The sequence below is a fragment of the Ochotona princeps genome, chromosome 23 (genome assembly GCF_030435755.1).
Source record: "Ochotona princeps isolate mOchPri1 chromosome 23, mOchPri1.hap1, whole genome shotgun sequence".
Taxonomy (NCBI): Eukaryota; Metazoa; Chordata; class Mammalia; order Lagomorpha; family Ochotonidae; genus Ochotona; species Ochotona princeps.
The window spans coordinates 7,046,659-7,066,312 of record NC_080854.1 but is presented as its reverse complement, the minus strand read 5'-3'; the positions used below and the strand labels follow the sequence as shown (position 1 = coordinate 7,066,312).

Below are 19,654 nucleotides of genomic sequence, written 5' to 3'. Positions count from 1 at the left end.
AGAACAAATATGTAACCTCATAGTTAAAATTTAATTAATTTGATTCTACTTAAGCTTTCCTCATTTTATGGGCTGTGCCCTGCCCAGAATATGTTTGGCACTGCCTCATGGCAATAGCAGCCTCAGGCTTAGCCAAAACCTGCATGTAGATTGTGTGCTATGGGATGGTTAAAGAGGCGGAGAGTAGGAAAATAAATTATATAGGGTAAGTGAGAATTTGAGAAGAAAAAAAAAAAAAAAACCACTCAAAATGGATTTGTTGTACATATGAATGACAAATGATATGGAGAATATGTCAGCAGTTAAGCATATCTGATCATTTTTATTACTTGAGAGAGTAAAGATGACCTCATTTATAACACAGTAAAAATATTAGCATCTTTATACAATAAACTGTGAGAAATACTAAGTTTAAGTGTAAAGTTGTGCATATCTGCGGCTTTTGAAGATTCTATAGAGTAGACCCTGTCCTATGTTTATTAAAAACAACCCAAAAATAACAACAACAAAACACCTGGGGACTTAGAATTGACCACCTTAAAGATTCAGAAAAATAAATGATGATGGCAGAAATGTGGCTTTCCAGAGAAGCAACAGCATGATTATCTTCTGTTCTTGCTTTGAAACATTCCATCTTCAGATGCCTAGGAAAAGTGGATACCCTCTTCATTGAATCCGTGTAGCAGTCTAAAAAAGAAACCCAAATGGGGAGGTATTGAAAAGCTAATTTGAATATCATTAGATTCTAAAACTACTCATTTGAGAAAACTCATTCTGCAACTAAATTGATGCAGTTTGTATTGGTTTAAACCATTTTATATTAATGCCTCTTTAGTTTCCGCCTGTAGATCTTCAGTTATAATAATGAATATGACAATAGTTAATCTTACACATCCCCTGCCTTAGGCCTGCGAACCAATGGACAGTGTGTTCCATTTCAACATAGTAACTCCACAGGAAGCAAACTGGAGACAGAGATCAGCTGAAGTATCAAGCAAGCTTGCATGCCCATCGCCCCATGAGTATTGAGGTTTAGTATGCATGGTTTCTGTGCATACCTATGTCAGACTGTTAGCCAACTAAATATAATAAATGACCTTGGAAAAAATATGAGAATGAAGGATAATAAGATAAAATGTTGTATTTAGAGCTGCAATTATCTTCAGACTGGGCCATAGGAATAGGTCCAAACGAATTAGGAACTGTGCATAACTCTGCTGGCCAGACATCTGTCCTGGTTATACAGACCTGTGTTTATTGTTTGTCACAGACAATGGCATTACAATCTGCTCTCATGTTTACTCAGCCTCTACAACATGGAAACTCTAAAAACAAATTGCCTATAGAGTCAAGAACCTTAACATGTTAAGCTAAAGACCATGAATACGTGAATTATTGAAATGAAGCCCTTTTGGCTTCAACTGCCCGGACAGTTATAATACCTGCACATCAGAGCCATGTAGAGCCTGCCACGGGCTACACGACCTAACTTGGCTAAACACACAACAGACAGGTGTGCTGGCTCAGATATGGTTACACATGGTAAGACTCCGATGGCGCTCGGGAGTTGGGATAGCCCAGGTTGAAGGAACACATGACCACACACCGACACAGAGGCGGCTGCTGGCTCCGACTGGTCTTTATTGCTGTTCCTAGTAACAAAGAAAACATTCACTCTGCTGTAGCTCATCAGCCTCCGCCTTGTACAGCAAATACTATTCCATGGAAGTGCTGTGCAATAATTGCCAATAGCACCTTACACTGCTCAAGAGCCTTTAAATCTCCAATCAGAAGGTGTCACAGTAAAGAAATGTAAACATGAAAACAAGAGATGTAACTTACCTGATGAAGTCATCTATGTCCATGGTACGGGCCCTTTTGTCACTGAAACCTGTGCTGGTTAGGATTTGCTGTATTTTATCTGCTATGCTGAAATCTTCTGGTATAATCTATCAATATAAGATTCAGAATAAATGAACAACATATCTTTAATGAAGTCACTTTGACTCTTCTTTTTAAGTTTGGTAAGTCATCAGGAAGTGATCTTAACATACGAATTAATGAGTTTGGAAAGCCTGATTATTTGACATGACTTGGATCTCCTATAGTTATGTGGCTGATCTTTACTGCATAACAAATACTCAGAATACCTTGAGTGAGTCATCATGTATATTATGCTTTTTTCTTTAAAATTGTAAAATTCAGAGATGATGTCTAATCTTTGAGAATATTATTTCATATTTAATTTATATGCCAAGCTTTCTTAATCCACTTATTTTCTGATTTAGGCAGTTACTTCGTTGTTTCTTCAATCCGTAAAACACAGAAAGGAGATCTGTGAGATCTGAGTCACACAAAGACTAGGAAAGCAATTTGTCTCAGTTTTAATTAAAGCGCGGGTGCCCACACATACATACACCTCTGAGCGCTGCATAGGAAAGATGCATGAGGCTAAAAACCCAAAACCTAGTACTCAGCCTGTAGAAATCACTAACTGGTAATTGCTATGTGAGCAAAAAAACCCAAGGGTTGGTCAAAATCAGAAGACCAAATTATTTTAAGTTGAGCAAACTACATGTCTACGACTTTGAGGGAATTACAACCTGGCTGAATCTGACAGCGCTCTCATCCCCTGGCTCTTGCCCCAAACACTTACAACAGCCAGGACTGTGCCAAAGCCTGGAAGCCAGGTCTCCTGTGTGAATGGCAGAAAGCACCCCACTGCTTGAGCCAATCCATCGTCACTGCCGCTCAGGGTCTGCAGTGGCAGGGAGCTGGGGCAGCCACTAAACCCAGATCATTCACTAGAGAGATACAGACACTTCAACAGTGCCTTGACTGCCAGGCTACCCACGCCCCCTCAACCTACTTGTTCTGACAAAGAGGAGAGGGGAAGGGGTACAGTAAAGGCTGCTCGTATTTGAAATATACAACAACCCTGACCTGTCATAATTCACGTCACGGTTCCCTAACTCTGCATTCGACAGCACCATCTCTCAAGTGTCCTATAGCATGTACAAAACAACGGGGACCGGTCCAAGTGGCAGTCCTCTGCTTGTGAGCACTGGCATCCCATACGGGTACTAGTTTGCATCACAGCTGCTCTACTTCCCATCCAGCTTCATGCTTATGACCTGGAAAAGCAGCAGAGAATGGCACAAAACCTTAGGTCCTTGCACCTACATGGGAAACCCAGACGCTACTGGCTTTGGCTCTAGATCGGCTCATCTCTCGCCACTGCAGCCTTTGTGGGAGTGAACCAGCAGATGGAAGATCTTTCTAGTCCTGCTTTTCTCTGTATTTTTTTAAATCTGTCTTTCCAATAAAGATAATTTTTTTTAACAAAGTCAGATATACAGAGAGGAGGAAAGAGAGGAAGATCTTCCATCCGATGATTCACTCCCCAAGTGAGTGCAACGGCTGGTGCTGTGACGATCCAAAGCCAGGAGCCAGGAACCTCTTCCAGGTCTCTCACACGGGTGCAGGGTCCCAAGGCTTTGGGCCGTCCTCAACTGCTTTCCCAGGCCACAAACAAGCAGGGAGCTGGATGGGAAGTGGAGCCGCCGGGACTAGAACCGGTGCCCAGATGGGATCCCGGTGGGTTCAAGGTGATGACTTTAGCCACCAAGCCACGCCGCTGGGCCCCAATAAAGATAATTTTTTAAAAAAATGTACAAAGAAAAAAAAATGTACAAAGAATCTCAAATGACAGATGAAAAATAAAAGAGGGACATTTTGAAAGAAGTTGTTGAAACTACAGAAACATTTCCTACTTACAATATTGTGCATTGAACAGTGAATTCTGTAGTTTTTTTCCAACAGCTGCTGCACTGCACTTGATCTATAGGACAAACAAGTGACATTACTATTATTACAAAATCAGCATATATCATCTTTCAGCTTACATTAAGCTATGTTCCTTAAGGTAAAGTTAAGGAACTAAAATGGTGAATACTTAAACTGATGAAGCATTCTTTCATACTTGAAAATCGAGTCCTGAAATAAACATGTCTTAATTCTTAGCGACTCTTAGGAAAATCCCCACATCTTCTTAAGCTGACTCACCTCTTCTCCCACTGTGTTGTTGCATTTTCCCAAGTTAACCAAATGGCACGACTCCTTGACAAGCACGGAAGAGCTCTGTTATTGCCCATTTTCCTACCACCCAGGCAGGTCTGCAGTCAAGAGCTGGGAGTGGGCAGGGTACCACTATGCTGCTTGGAGGGTCACAGCTGCCTGGGGCTGTTGCAGACCCTGGACTGTGATGGGCTCAGCTAGGCCTGTTGTGGGCGTGTAAGGGAGCAAGCTATCAAATGGGCCATTTCTCTCTCTGCCTCTCAAAATGTAATAAAAATTTCAATAAGGAAAAGAGCTTTGGGATTTTTCCAAACTGAATTCTGTGAACTGTGCCGCCTCCCAGTGTGTAAGGTGAGTGAAGGCAGTGCAGTGCGTGGGTGTGGGTCGTCTGTGTGTCCTGCTGGAGTAGCTCTTCAGGGAGAGAGGCGTGTGCAGCACAGTGCCGCGGCCCTGGACTCTGGATGCAAAAGGAATGAGTCACACACTTACTTGAAAGCAGCAGACAGGGTCTTGTTTTTCCTGACAAAGGTGATCCTTACCAGGCCATCCCATTCCTGAAACGCAAAAGTATTTGTCTTCAACAAGTCAAACTTGCGGCAAAGGGGGCTTTGTTTTGTTTTGTTGAAGACTAGAGGAAACCTTCTAGAATGATGAAATGCTCTTTCTGGAGCTCACTGACACACATGCTTGACTAAGAAGTACATGTTTGATTTTGCACTGTTAGGCATCTCAATGGATGTATTTCCCTCAATTTCGTACGAATGAGGGAAAAAAAGATTCCTACACCTGAGCAAAGAATATGATAGTTACTTAAAATGTAAGACTCTGAAGAGTAAAATTCAAAATGGACATGGTTTTGGACGCAGCCCCTGTAACACAGTGCGCCTCCATGATGGAGTTCCTGACGACTCCTTTACAGCCACGGTGGCTCTGACAGGACTGTAGCAAGGCGTGACACCAACTGTCACCTGGCTGGCTTTTGAATTTTTGCAAAACGAAGCCTGACTGAAAAGTGTCACCCAGAGTGTTACCGTCAACTTTTCATTTGACCTTGCTTTCCAAATTCTATGCAGATACACGTTTTCTGTGATTATAAGTTTGAGGGAAATACAACTGAATTTTAATTTTTGCAAATTTTTTTCATGCTTTTTTGTGGCCTTTATAACTAGTCCACCGGTTTCATCGCAGGGATGTATTACCCTGAACATATTCCGAGGTTGGACACCGAGGCTGATGCCCTAGGGACAGGGTCTTCCAGTCTGGACTCCGTTTTCTTTTATCTACCTAATCATTTGGCCTCACCTGAAAATTAATGGGTGGTGGTGGATTCTTCGGTTCTATCCTTACAACACTGGATTCCACCTTGGGGGGTGGTCTGAAGTTATTCTTTCCCACCTGTGGACCAGAAAGTGTTGTGAAGTTTTCCGCCAAGAGACCACTTTTCTTTAGGAAGCAAAGGGGCGCTTCCCCCAGAAGGCACAGCCAGGTGTCCAAGGAGCAGTTACACCAGTTTGTTTCAACAAAACGCACTCACTTTCATGAGGTGGTCCACGCGTGCTAACAGCTGTGTGTTGATGGAAAGTCTGCAGTACAACTTGTCGCCAGGCTTGGCAACCAGGCGGAGAGCAAATTCTCGTTGAAACATAAGTACAGCACACCTGCAGAGAAAGACAAAGGTGGACGCTGGGCACAGCAGCGAGGCCACGGCCCAGGGACATCTGCCTCCCGTGTCGGCACGTCTGGGCTCCAGTTCCGGCTCGTCCACTTGGGACTGAACTCCCTGCTAACTGCACTCCGGAAGGCATTAGGTAATAGCTCCACCCACACGGCAGACGTGGACGGAGCACCCACCCCAGCTGCTGCAGGCATTTCGGGACTTAGCAGTGGGTGGGCGCTCTGTAATGATGTTTTGGTGCAGTGAGACTGCCTTTCGGGGTGCCCACCTACTAGCTCAGAATGCCTGGTCCCAACTACTATGCTTCTGCCTCAGCTTCCTGCTAACACATCCTGGGGAACCACAGATGACGGTTCAAGTCTGACACCCAAATGGCAGACCTGAATGGAGTTCCGTACTGGTGTTTGCAGGCATCTGGCAGATTAATCGGTGAAAACAGTGCTCCCTCATTTGCTCTCTTTCCAGTAGATACTTCTTTAAAATAGGGAAACAGGGCCTAGTGCAGTAGCCTAGTGGCTAAACTCACCTCGCACGTGCAGGGATCCCATATGGATGCTAGTTTATATCCTAGCTGCTCCACTTCCAATCCGGCTCCCTGCTTGAGGCCTGGGAAAGCAGTACAGAGTGACTCATAACCTTGGGACTCTATACCCACGTGGGAGACCCAGAAGAAGCTCCTGGCTCCTGGCTTCAGATCAGCTCAGCTCTGGCCATTGTGGCCACATGGGGAGTGAACCAGTGGATGGAAGATCTTCCTCTCTGTCTCTCCTCCTCCCTGTATATCTGACTTTCCAATAATAAAAATAAATTTTAAGTATAAATAAGCGAACAGTCCAGGCCAGTGCCACAGCAGAGTGGTTATGTCTCCATCTGCAGGGCCAGCATCCCATGCCGGTGCCAGTTCAAGTCCTGGCTGCCCCACTTCCAATCCAGCTCCCTGCTGATGTTCCTAGGAAAGCAGTGAAAGAGGCCCAACTGCCTTGGCCCCTGCACCCAGGAGGAAGAGCCAGAGGAAGTGCATGGCTTCAGACTGGCCCAGCTCCAGCTAATGCAGCTATTTAGGGAGAGAACCAGTGGATGGAAGAGCTCTCTCTGTCTCCTCTCTGTAAATCTGCCTTTCAAATAAAAATACATCTTAAAAAGGGAAACAGTCACTTGGAACACTACATGTATTTCATCTGTAATGAATTTTCTTAGGAAACAGCAAAGCAACATGCTATTAATGACAGTTAATTCAGCTGTCTAGAAAATAGAACATTTCAGTCTTTTTTTTTTTTTTTAAAGACATTTAAGGAAAGACAGACTGAGAGAGAAGGAGAGACAGAAAGATCTTCCACGTGCTGGTTGGTTCCTCAAGAGGCTGTAAAGGCTGGAGGCAGGAGCTTTCTCTGGGTCTCGCATGCGAGTTCAGGCTCCCAAGGACTTCGGCCATCCTCTACTGTTTTCCCAGGCAGAACTGGATGGGAAGCAGAGCAGCTGAGACATGAACCAGCGTCCATGTGCGACAGCGGCACTTGTAGGTGTCGAGCAATCGAGCCATCACACCAGGCCCCAGTCTTAATTTTATTACCACAAAATAAGAGAGCTAGTTTTGCTTTATAATCCTAAGAGGATCTGTAAGTAGAAGCCTTCAGTTATCAGCAGAAAAAGTATTTCTGATCAGCTTTCCTCATTCTGTCATCCTTCCTACAAAAAACAAAAAACACCTGACTTGAGCAGAATCTCCTTCCCAAGGTGGCAGACGCCCTGAAAGAAGCAGAGATGCCAAGGTGGCAGGTTGGGGCCCCGGGCATTCATCAGCACCGGGCACGGACTGCTGTATGCAGCGGGCCGCACGCAGGCTTTCTGGAGGCTGGTGAACAGACATGTACTAAAGCTCCCAAAGTTTTGGACAATGAATCACAAGAAACATTTGATATCACAATCCAGAGCAGAGATATCTATGGATGTGTTTGCATGCCTCTACTAAAAACTCCACGGAACCATTGTCCCTCAGACCGTGTGGAGGGCCCTCGGAGATGCTCCGTTCGGTGGCCTGGCGAAGTGGGGGACAGGGGGACGCGGCAGGAGGGACGGTGCTGCAAGTGAGGCTGTGGCTCTGATCAGCAGAACAGCCGATAAGAGTGCCTGGTTATGGCGCCCCCGCCCTCTGCCTCCCATCCTTCCTGGGAGGCAGCACGTGATGAACAACTGAGCCCTTCCCAAATCCCAAGGGACCCTGCACCTGCCGGGTACACCAAGCTGGAGTTCTGGGCTCCTCCCTTCAGCCTTGCCCACCCTTGGGTGCAGCAGGCATCTGGGGAGTGTACTAGAAGAAGGAAGATCGTTTATTCTTTTTCTCTCTCTCTCTCTCTTTTGCTCTACCTTTCTTTTTTTCCTAAAGATTTATTTATTTTTATTACAAAGTCAGATATACAGAGAGGAGGAGAAATAGAGAGGAAGATCTTCCATCCGGTGATTCATTCACTCCCCAAGTGAGCACAACGGTCAGTGCTGTGCCGATCTGAAGCCAGGAGCCTAGAACTTCCTCCAGATATCCCACACGGGTGCAGGGTCCCAAAGCATTGGCCATCCTCGAATGCTTTCCCAGGCCACAAGCAGGGAGCTGGATGGGAAGTGGAGCTGCTGGGATTAGAACTGGCGCCCATATGGGATCCCGGGGCGTTCAAGGTGAGGACTTCAGGTGATAGGCCACAGCGCTGGGCCCTGCTCTACCTTTCAAATAAAAGTAAATATTTTAATAAACAAGCATATCAAGCTCATCTTCTGCCTGTGGCGCCAGCATCCCAGCTGGGCAGCCGTTCAAGGTCTGGCTGCTCCAGCTCTGCTCCTGTGCCCTGCTTACGGCCTGGGAGGGCGGCCAAGGCTGTGCCCTCCGCATGTCTGGGAGACCCAGAAGAAGCTCTTGGCTTTGGGTCGGGTCTGGCTTTGGATTGGCTCAGCTGCAGCCACTGCGGCCATTGGGAGAGTGGAGCAATGGATGGAAGACCTCTCTCTGTCTCTCCTTCTCTTTGTAACTCTTCGAATAAAAACAATAAAGCTTTCAATTAAAAAAATAATAAAAATAGGATGGTCATGACTCACTGAACTAGATTTTATAACACCAGAGGTATTTTTGGCTTGCAATATGGGTAACTACCAGTTAGCAGCCACTGCAACTGTGTAGAGTAATAACAATCAGATCTAAGGCAAAAGCACGAGAAATCAGAAAATAGGGAAAGGCTGTCTAGTCCCAGAGACAGGAGTGGATCATACCACCCCGCAAGGAACTTCAGGGGAAAAAGCAGTGGGAACGGGGGAGGTGGTGAGGGGAAGGGACACTGATCCAAACCAATCGTCATTGTCCACGGGAACCCTTCAGCAGTTTCCTGATGGCTTTCGTTTCCAGGTGTCCTGCACCCTGTGCTGTCAGTCTCTCACGAACTGGGCAGGAAGTCTGGTTTGATTTTTTTTTTTTCTCACAAACCTGAAAAAAGGCCGGTGCAGCAGCAGCTTGAAGACAAAGGGCGAAGAGATCTGCGAGAGAAAGAACTGGTTGCTTTCCAGAAAGACACACGAGGAAAACAGCGTCACTTCCTGCCGAGCCCAAGACATACCTGATACGGCAGATTGGCCACACACGCGTCAAAGAATGGCAAGTCTGTTTTCAACACGTCACCCACCATTACCTGCAGCTTGCTGGCCATGGGCCTGGGCACAAGAAAAGAGACATGAAAGAAGGATGTTGTTTCTTTCACGAGACCGAAATACATTTTAATTTTATTACGTATACTCACGTGCCCTGAACTCTCTTATGAAGTTCAGCTACTAGCCTTGGGTCAAGTTCACAAGCAATGACCTGAATTTATAAAAAAAAAAAAAGAAAATCTTTAGATTAGTTTCAAAGAATGAATGAATCTATTCCTGTCATCCCAATAGTATCTATTACGTGATGTATACTTCTTTTTCTGTAAGCTCTTCTACTTTAGACAACGAGACCCCCCACCCAGACAGTAAAGATGCTGCGAGTTCCACCCAGCCAGCCTCATGTGCCTCCAGGGTTTGTGACCACGCAGACGAGGAACACAAGGCGCCGTGTGGTCAGCATCCTCAGCAGGGCTCGCTGCTTCTCTCGGGAGCTGAGATCCAGTGTCGGCTCACTTCTCAGCTCAATGAAAAAGGGACTAAAGGGGAGGTGGGAATGGTCATTGTATTATCTAAGGCCTCACTGATACAGCGTGTTTGACTCTGCTTCCGCTGTGCAGCCCCCAACCCGCCGGCGCTGTCTGCGATAGGCACAGCACTGCAGGACGCGAAGGGCGAGGATCCCACATGGGCACTGGGTTCATGTCTCAGCTGCTCCACTTCCCATCGAGTTCCCTACTTGAGGCCTGGGAAAGCAGTAGAGGATGGCCAAAGTCTTGGGACCCTGCACCCACATAGGAGACCCAGAGGAAGCTCCTGGCTCCTGGTTTTGTGGCACAGGAGGTAAGCCACTGCAGTGCCAGCATCTCATATGGTGCCAGTCCAAGTGCCAGATGCTTCACTTAAGATCCGGCTCCCTGACAACGCCGCTGGGAAAGCAGCACATGGGCCATGTCGGAGACCAGGAGAAAGCCGGTTCCTGGTTTTGAACTAGCCCAGCTCCAGCCACTGTGGGCATTTGGTGAGTGAATCAGCAGACGGAAGATCTCTCTCTTCTTCTGTAACTCTTCCTTTCAAATAAGTAAATAAATCTTTAAAAACAAAGGACAGCATTTGGCTGTATTCTTGCTATTCAGGTATGTGGAGAGGGAACCAATAATCAAAGTAACTTGCTCCCTCCCTGCCCCTCCCTCTGTGAAATCAAAAAACTTTAAGGACAACATTAAATTCCCTGCTGAAATGCCTAGTGTGGTCTGTTCTCCTGATGCATCTCATACTTTTTTCAAAACTTTAAAACTTATTTTTAGGGCCCGGCAGCTTGGCCTAGTGGCTAAAGTCCTCACTTTGAAAGCCCCGGGATCCCATATGGGCGCCGGTTCTAATCCCTGCAGCTCCACTTCCCATCCAGCTCCCTGCTTGTGGCCTGGGAAAGCAGTTGAGGACGGCACAAAGCCTTGGGACCGTGCACCCACGTGGGAGACCCGGAAGAGGTTCCTGGTGCCCAGCTTCGGATCAGCACAGAACTGGCTATTGTGCCTCACTTGGGGAGTCAATCATCGGATGGAAGATCTTCCTCTCTATTTCTCCTCTTCTCTGTATATCTGACTTTGTAATAAAAATAAATAAATCTTTAAAACAAACAAACAAAAAAAAGATTTATTTTTACTGGAAAGGCAGATCAAAGTTATGGAGAAAAGGAGACACAAAGATATTCCACTTGCTGGTTCCCTCCCCAAATAGCCACAACGGTTGAACTGATCTGAAACCACAAACAAGGAGCTTCTTCCGGGTCTCCCATGCGGGTGCAGGGTCCCAAGGCCTTGGGCTGTCCTCGACTGCTTTCCTAGGCCACAGCAGGGAGGGGAAGGAAGTGGAGTAGCTGGGACACGAACCAGTACCCATGTGGAATCTTGGTGCTTGCAATCAAGATTCAGCCACTGAGCTACCACACTGGGCCCTGTGTCTTATACTTTCTAACATAAAACTTTGAGCAAGAGATGAAGAATTACTACAGATTGAAATGCTTATCTAAAATGCTTGGAGGGGGGGGTCCAGTGCAGTAGTCAAGCACCTAAAGTCCTCACCTTGAATGCACTGGGATTCCATATGGACGCCGGTTCTAATCCTGATGGCCCTGCTTCCCATCCAGCTCCCTGCTTGTGGCCTGGGAAAGCAGTTGAGGGTGGCCTAAAACCTTGTAACCCTGCACCTGTGTGGGAGATCCAGAAGAAGCTCCTGGTTCCTGGCTTCAGATCAGCTCAGCTCCGGCCATTGTGGCAACTTGGGGAGTAAATTAGCAAACGGAAGATCTTCCTCTCTGTCTCGCCTCCTCTCTGTATATCTGATTTGGCAATAAAAATAAATATATCTTCAAAAAATAAAATGCTTGGAACAAGAAGTATTTCAGATTTAAGCATCTCTAATTTGAAAATCAAAAAATCAAACGTGATACAGTGGGTTAAACTGCCTCTTGGGATGTCTGTAGCCCCTACCTGAATACCTGGAGTCACCTCAAACCTCCACTTCCAAACTGCCTAGGATCAAGTACTGACTGGCTTCTAGTGCTGCTATGCATCCTGGGGAGCGGCAGAGCTAATGGCCTGGAAGAACCTGGGCGCAGACCATCAGCACGGGAGACAGCAGGCCCTGGGTCTGCGTCGTCAGCCCAGCACAGCTCTCACCATGAACATTCAGGGACTGAATCAGCAGGTGGAACACCTCTCTGTCACTCACCTTCAAATAATCAAAAAAAATCAACATTTTTTTTTAAAGCCTAACATCCAAAATGTCCCCAAAACCACATTTGCAGATCAGGAATATTAATTGTATTCACATAACAGGGCTTAACTAAAATCTATGACTCACGTGGTCATTTTTTAAACATTTATTTGAATGGCAGTCATAGAGAGGCAGAAACACCAAGAGATCTTCCAGCCCCTGGTTCACGGCCTAGATGTTCACGACCGGCAGGATGGAAACCAGGCAGGCTTTCAGGAATCCGCCGGGTGCAGCGGCCTAGCACTTGGGCCGTTTTCTGCCGCTTTCCCAGGTGCATTAGGGGGAAACTAGATCAAAAATGGAGCAGCCAGGGCTTGACCCAGTCCCCAAATGGGATGCTGGTGCTACAGACAGGTTTACTCACTACGCCACAAGGGTGGCTCCGACACAATCATTTCTAATATCGAAACGTTAAATCCCCTTTTTACCTTTTTGGCCTTTTCTAACAACTTTACGGTCATGTTGCCAGTTCCAGGTCCGACTTCCAGCACCACATCCGTTGGCCTTAGGGCAGCCTGAAAGGAAGCAGAATGGCTCTAACACGCACGGCACATCCGAGCACATCCCTGTCATGAGATCTGGCTGGGACTCCACTTTCACATTTCATTATGAAGTGTGAGGCCAACAAAAGTAACTACTACGAAAGCCCTCGTGTTACGGCGAATGTTCCTCAACGGCACTGTGGCACAGACCGACACTGCCTCCTACCTTGGACACGACGGCCATCGAGTCTTGCAACCAAATCTGCTCATTTCCAGCAGCCCAAAGGAGCAAGGACTGTGTATAACGAACCCCCCTGGACCCCCAGCAGGCTGGGCCAGGATCTCAGAATTGTCATGTCCACTTTCAGGGATTCAGGCCTAAGACACACCCCACAGACGGGTCTATGGGCACGCAGGTGAACGCTCCACATCCACGGGTTTCATTGCGTGATCAACGAACTCCATGAGCTTAACATGCAGGCTAAAAAGCTAGGCCAACCCTCCTCGCACCAACAATTCTGAGTCTCCCAAGAGCCTTTCTAGAATATGCTCTTCCTACAGGTCCAAGAACCTTCCATTTATATTTTATATATATATCTATCTGTATATATATCTATATATATACATATATATAGATACACACACACACACACATATATATGAAGTGATGTGCGTCGTATGCTTCATTTCCTGGCGCCCAATCACCAGTACCCACCAATGATCCAAACAATTTACATACGATACCAGCTGGTTAAGTTCCCAGACAAACAAGCTTACTAGTTCGTGCCTTAGTCCTATGGTTTCGACTCTGGAAGAAAGAGTAACAGTGCCTAGCAAAAAGCGATTTAAAACTGAAATTGAGAAAGTACAAATGTTCAGCTTTGTAGTAGATAATTCTCGGAGAGAGAACAGGGGCCGGCGTGGTGATGCTGGTGGGTGAGGGAGCCAGACCTAAAACGTGCAAACAAGTCCTAAACGATCCGTGTGTTCATTCAAGGAACACTTGACAGCGACCTCGGGCCAGGCACCAGGCACGTTCTGCAGGCGATCAACAACGCCAGGAATTCTGTCCCTTCCCTCTTTCACACCCACCTTATCAATAATGCTGTTAACAACGAGAGGATTTTTCAAAATGTGTTGCCCGATGCCTTTGTTGAACATGAGTCCTGGAAGAAAACACACATCGGCCTTCACCTCCCTCCCAGCTGACACGTGAGAGCGTCCCGGAGCAGCGAGCAGGATGGGGAGGAGGCCGGCTTCTGGGGGCCAGGCCCGGGGCGGCCGCTCGGCGTCCAGTCCACCCCTGCGAAGCCAGCCCGGGGCCTGGGATGCCGGCACCCATGCCGGACAGCAGCTCCGGCCTCGCGGGCGGCGCGACCCCGCTTCCTCCCGGCAGCCGCACCTCCGGCGCTCTTCAGCTCCCGGCGCTCTTCCCGCCGCTTCGCCGCCGCCTTCACCTTCGGCATCTCTGCTGGAACTGGGCCCTGAGGACCGCGAAGCCACACAGGGCCAAGGCCGGCCAGCGGCGGGGACCGCGCACCACTCCCACCGCCCCGTCCACGCCGCGCGATGGACGCTGGCCCCGCCTCCGGGCTGCTCCAGCTCCTCCTTCCCGAGCGGGAGTGGGGCCCAGGGCCCACCGGGAAATGTAGTCAGCAGCGCGAAGGAAGGCCACGCTCCGGAGCCTACGACTCCCAGACGGCACCGCGCTGCGGAGTCTGGCAGCTCGGGATTGGACAGTTTAGGGCCGGGGGCGGGGCTTCCTCCCCGCGCCCGCCCCGACGGTGTGGAAAGGCGTTCCAAGTCTGTGTGACAGGACGGGCTTGCCAGGTCAGGTTCTGGAATCGCTGAACTTCTGAGTCGGGCTCTCTCCTCGCTCAGACTAGGGGCAAGGACCCAGACGCAGGATGCGGCGCTTGCGCCCTTGGTGTGGGGTGGTTCTCTGCCTTCCCCATCCCATCCCGACTGACTGGGCCTACAGGTGCTTCCTTTGGTGGGCCTCACCATTCCTTCTCGAAACGTGTACTGAGCTCTAGCTGTGTGTTAGACAGAGAAGGACCTGCCCTCAGAGTGTGTACCATTGAAAGGAAGAAAAAAATAATAGTAATAATCCCCAAATGCTTAGCACGTGCCTGGGGTGGATGGTGCGCGCGACGGCATGCGCCATGGCTGATGATGCTTGGCGGTGTCCAAGTTGGTGCGTTCTGTTGCTTTGCAGACAGTCCTTGCAAACCTAGGTAAATGGCCTCTTCTCTGCACCATGGGGTGCCTTCCCAAACCTTGGTTTTAGTCCCTTCTTTCCTGGCTGCAATTCCGAGAAAAAAAAAAAGTCATATCCTACTGGCATCTTCCGCTCCCTCTTTCATATTATTTCCCTATTTCATTCATCTTCGGCAGTGCCGGGGTCAGTCTGCATGGCAGTGTGTCAAACGTTAGGAATGAAAGGATGGACTTGGCGCCTAGTCTATGTGGAAAGAACTTTCTGGAAAGAGGGAGGTAGGGAGCTAGGACGGCTGTGACAGTGATAGCGCTCTGACACGCCGCTTGCCAGGTTCTGCTATATAGGTCTGTTGTCCTGTTTGCCATTTTCAAACAGTTCTCTGAACTGGGTCTTCTCCTTACCACCATTTGATTTTTTTTAAGATTTATTTATTTTTATTACAAAGTCAGATATATACAGAGAGGAGGAGGAACAGAGAGGAAGATCTTCCATCCGATGATTCACTCCCCAAGTGAGCGCAACAGCTGGTGCTGTGCTGATCTGAAGCCAGAAGCCAGGAACTTCCTCCAGGTCTCCCACGCGGGTGCAGGGTCCCAAGGCTTTGTGCCGTCCTCGACTGCTTTCCCAGGCCACAAGCAGGGAGCTGGATGGGAAGTGGAGCTGCCGGGATTAGATCTGGCGCCCATATGGGATCCTGGCAGGTTCAAGGTGAGGACTTTAGCCACTAGGCCACTGCGCCGGGTCTGCCACCATTTTACAGATGAGGAAATTTTAAGAGAAATGTTGAATGTCTTATTCAGAATTGTATAGGAAGTGACGGCTGCCATGTGAAAGGAGGGCGGTATTTCAAAGCCTGGGCGTTAGAAGGAGTCTGTTGGCAGTGCCCGGGTAGCACGGGAGGAGTTCCTGCACAGTCTTCAGAATGTAATGTGCATGCTCCTTCCCTACGGGACACACGAAAGTCAGCTGGCAACAAAATAATAGTAAAAAGAAAAAAAAAACAAGAAAAATAAAGCAAAAAGCTGGCGAGCTAGAGAATGTAAATGAGCAGCAGTCACAATCCGAGATGAGAGAATGTTGAAAGAAGAGTTTGGGAGAGCTGAGGGGAAAATGGGAGATATAAATACACCTCCTGGAGGCTTCCAAGCATTGGACTGCCCCCAGATTTGTCTAAAGGTATAAAAACTTTCTACTTTGACCATTTGCTCAGATCTTCACCTACTCAGGAGAGTTCCCATATATATGTAAAAATCAATGACGTCTCTGTGTTGTTCTGTAAATATCTCAGGCTAATTTAATTCTTTTTTTAACATTTATTTATTTTTATTGGAAAGTCATATACAGAGAGGAGAGACAGAGTGGAAGATCTTCCATCCGATAGTTCACTCCCCAAGCGACCACAATGGCCGGAGTTGCACCAATCCAAAGCCAGGAGCCAGGAGCTTCTTCTGGGTCTCCCACATGGGTGCAGGGTCCCAAGGCTTTGGGCCATCCTGGACTGCTTTCCCAGGCCACAACGCAGGGAGCTGAGGGGGAAGTGGGGCTGCCGGGATTAGAACCGGTCCCCACATGGGATCCTGGTGCATTCAAGATGAGGACTTTAGCCACTGAGCTACTGCGCCAGGCCCTGGTTTAATTCTTAGATTTACTCCCAAGATTCCAGAAGGGTAGAAGAGAATGTATTCTTCTCCCCAGCCCTACTGCCTGCACTCAAACGCTACAACTGTTTGCGTAACTTAAGTCAAAATGAAAGAGCATAGGAATGATGACAACATTGGTGCAGGGAAATTGTCCCAATAACCGAGATCTCTTCCTGCTCTTTGAATCAGCTTTGAATTAATGCGACGTCGTTCTGAGGCACTTACCTCAAGAGAAAAGGCTTATTTGACTCACGAGTCTAGAGATGCAAGTCCAAGGTCAGGTGACTGTTTGGCCTGTGATGGTGTTAGAAGGTAACAGTGGGAACATGTGTTGGAGCAAATGGTCAGATGTCAAGCCCAGAAGTGGGTGGGCCCACTCTGTACTTTTCACCTGCACCCCCAGTGAATTAAGGTTATCTCCCTCCGCCCCACCTCCTGTCTCACTGCCTTTGCCCTGCGGGGATCCAGCTTTTCTCACGTGGGCCTTTGGAAGACAGTCAGCATTCAAACTAAAGCACCGGCCACATTTCATCCTTGTTTGTGTGTTTGTTTGTGTGTTAGTATCAAGGCACAATTCTGCAGTTGAAAAAAACACTGGCCATAACCTAGGCCTCTGGCCTGGGGGGATGATGCTGCGATATGTAATCGCGTGGAAGAAAGGAGTATTGGCAATTTGTGTCAGAATAGATGTGAATTGTCTTTGCAGTCCTGACGGCTTTGGTCAGTGAAGATATAATTTTACACGTCTTTATGTTTATGTCCTTTGTTTCTTCAGAACATCTTTTTTCTCAGAGGTTGGTGCTGTGGCACAGAGAGCTCAGCCACTGCTTGCAGTACTGAACTCTGTCAACGCCAGGTTGAGGTATGGCTACTGCACTTCCTACCCGGCTCTTTGCTGATGTGCCTGCAAAGGCAGCAGAAGATGGGCCTCGTCCTTGGGCCCCTGCAGCCATGTGGTCAACCCCAGAATTCCTGGTTCCCGCCCGGGACTGGCCCAGCCTTGGTTGTTGCAGTCATCTGGGGAGTGAATCAGAGGAAGGAAGATTTTTTTCTTGTCTTTTCCTTTCTCTGTCATTCTCCCTTTTAAATACACAAATAATAAACAAGCTAAACCTTTTTTTTAAACTATTGTTGAGGGCCTAGCGTGATATCTCATTGGTTAAATCCTCACCTTGCATGCCCAGGATCCCATATAGGCACTCATCATGTGCTGGCTCCCCGACTTCCCATCCAGCTCCCTGCTTGTGTCTATGTAAAAAGGATATAATTCAACTAAACCAAACAAGATTAAATTAGGGTAGGTGTTGGGATTAGTATTTGTTGGGGTTTGACGTTTAAAATAACCAGCTTCCTGTGCCGGAGACCAGCTCCAGCTGAGTTCAGAACTCCAGAAGGGTGCGTGAAATAGGCGTAGAGAGAAAAGAAACGGACCACTACAATTCCAGGATCATAATGGACAACGCGAGCAAGCTGTTTGCTTTATTGATACACAAGCAGTCACAAGCTCTGGCACAGACCTGTTACGTCATGGTGCTGCACCCACTGGACCGCAGAGTGCGGCCCCGAGCAGTACTATTACAAAGTTTTCTTTAGGGACAGTTTGACGTAGCTTCGGGGGGGGGGGGGCACAATTACAACAGCTGGAGAGGTGAGTGAGGAAGGATTACGCATTCCTTGCCTATCTCGGCTTTCCAGCCCCTGCCTGCTCTCCTCAGGTCTGGGCTCCAACCTTGGCGCCACCTGTGACATCCAGAACCCTACCTTGAATTCTCTATGGATTAATAAGTCTGGGGCCTTGGTTTATGGGGATTGGGGCCATTGGCACTAGCTGGCCATTAGGCCTGCAAGCTCACACAGTTTGTTAGCTAAGCAAGTAAAGCAGGAGTTATAAAGCCGAAAAGAATTGCAGTTAACAATGAGCCATGTTTACTCCGTTTTGGTTTCAACTCTACAATGGACAAGTGAGTGCTTCCAAAGACAATTCTACAAATTGTTTCACCTTAAAGCAGGGCATTATCCATTCTGATGTTGCAGCCAGGAATTCCTCAGCAAACAACACATCAGTAGCCCACTGCAGCTACAATTATTCTACAACGTATCAGTCAGAGGAGAAAACATATCACAGAAGAAGAAACCTAAGGATCAAGGAAAGAAAACCCTAAGCATAGATTCCCACTGCACTATGGACTAAATAGCCCTAAGTTAGCTTGAAAACATGTATTATGACGTTAGTACAGACATTCTTGAGCTCTTCCGGCCAAAGGGCCATAAGAGCAACTGAGGCAGCATGCATTTTTTTTTTAAGGTTTATTTATTTTATTACAAAGTCAGATATACACAGAGGAGGAGAGACAGAGAGGAAGATCTTCCGTCCCATGATTCACTCCCCAAGTGAGCTGCAACGGGCTGGTGCGCGCCAATCCGATGCCGGGAACCAGGAACCTCTTCCAGGTCTCCCTCACAGGTGCAGGGTCCCAATGCATTGGGCCATCCTCGACTGCTTTCCCAGGCCACAAGCAGGGAGCTGGATGGGAAGTGGAGCTGCCAGGATTAGAACCGGCGTCCATATGGGATCCCGGCACATTCAAGGTAAGGACTTTAGCCGCTAGGCCACGGCGCCGGGCCCGAAGTCCAATGACTATCAAGCCTGCTGGATTCAAGTAGAATGATGAAGTGTCATTGTGACAAGATCCACATTCAATGACGAGATGAGGTCGTGCTTTTCAAAGGACAGCTATGTCCAACAGTACCTAGGAACTTCATTGTTGCGACGCTGTTAACACAAAAGTGCTAGCATTTTGCCATAAGAAATAAATATACCTTGAGTATCATGATCCAGACTCTATAAGCATGTTGCAATTTCCTGAAAATACTTTAAGAATCAAAATACTTTAAGAAAATTACGGTATCAAACACCAGCAAGAATGTTTGAGTTGGGCCCGGCAGCGTGGCCTAGCGGCTAAAGTCCTTGCCTTGAACGCCCCAGGATCCCATATGGGTGCCGGTTCTAATCCCGGCAGCTCCACTTCCCACTCAGCTCCCTGCTTGTGACCTGGGAAAGCAGTCAGGGACAGCCCAAAGCCTTGGGACCCTGCACTCTGCATGGCAGACCTGGAGGAAGTTCCTGGCTCCTGGCTTCGGATCGGCGCAGCACCAG

At 47.8% G+C, this 19,654-nt stretch overlaps 1 protein-coding gene across 1 annotated transcript; it reads right to left on the bottom strand.

The window, feature by feature from the left end:
- Positions 1-607: 607 nt before the first annotated feature.
- DIMT1 (DIM1 rRNA methyltransferase and ribosome maturation factor) lies at positions 608-14,230 on the bottom strand. Its single transcript, XM_004583734.3, has 12 exons — positions 14,039-14,230; positions 13,729-13,802; positions 12,583-12,669; positions 9,529-9,590; positions 9,349-9,442; positions 9,219-9,268; positions 5,612-5,735; positions 5,380-5,472; positions 4,567-4,631; positions 3,778-3,841; positions 1,843-1,949; positions 608-687 (listed from the first exon to the last, which is right to left on the bottom strand). The coding sequence occupies exons 1-12, from the start codon at positions 14,100-14,102 to the stop codon at positions 645-647; spliced, it is 927 nt and encodes a 308-aa protein (XP_004583791.2). The 5' UTR covers positions 14,103-14,230; the 3' UTR covers positions 608-644.
- Between the last annotated feature and the right edge of the window lie 5,424 nt (positions 14,231-19,654).

Coding starts and splice junctions, on each gene's coding strand:
- DIMT1 (XM_004583734.3), bottom strand. CDS start 14,102: ATGCCGAAGGTGAAGGCGGCGGCGAAGCGGCGGGAAGAGCGCCGGGAG. Junction 13,803..14,038: donor GGAGCTGAAGAGCGCCGGAG/GTGCGGCTGCCG, acceptor GTTTTCTTCCAG/GACTCATGTTCAACAAAGGC. Junction 5,473..5,611: donor GCGTGGACCACCTCATGAAA/GTGAGTGCGTTT, acceptor TCTGGTCCACAG/GTGGGAAAGAATAACTTCAG.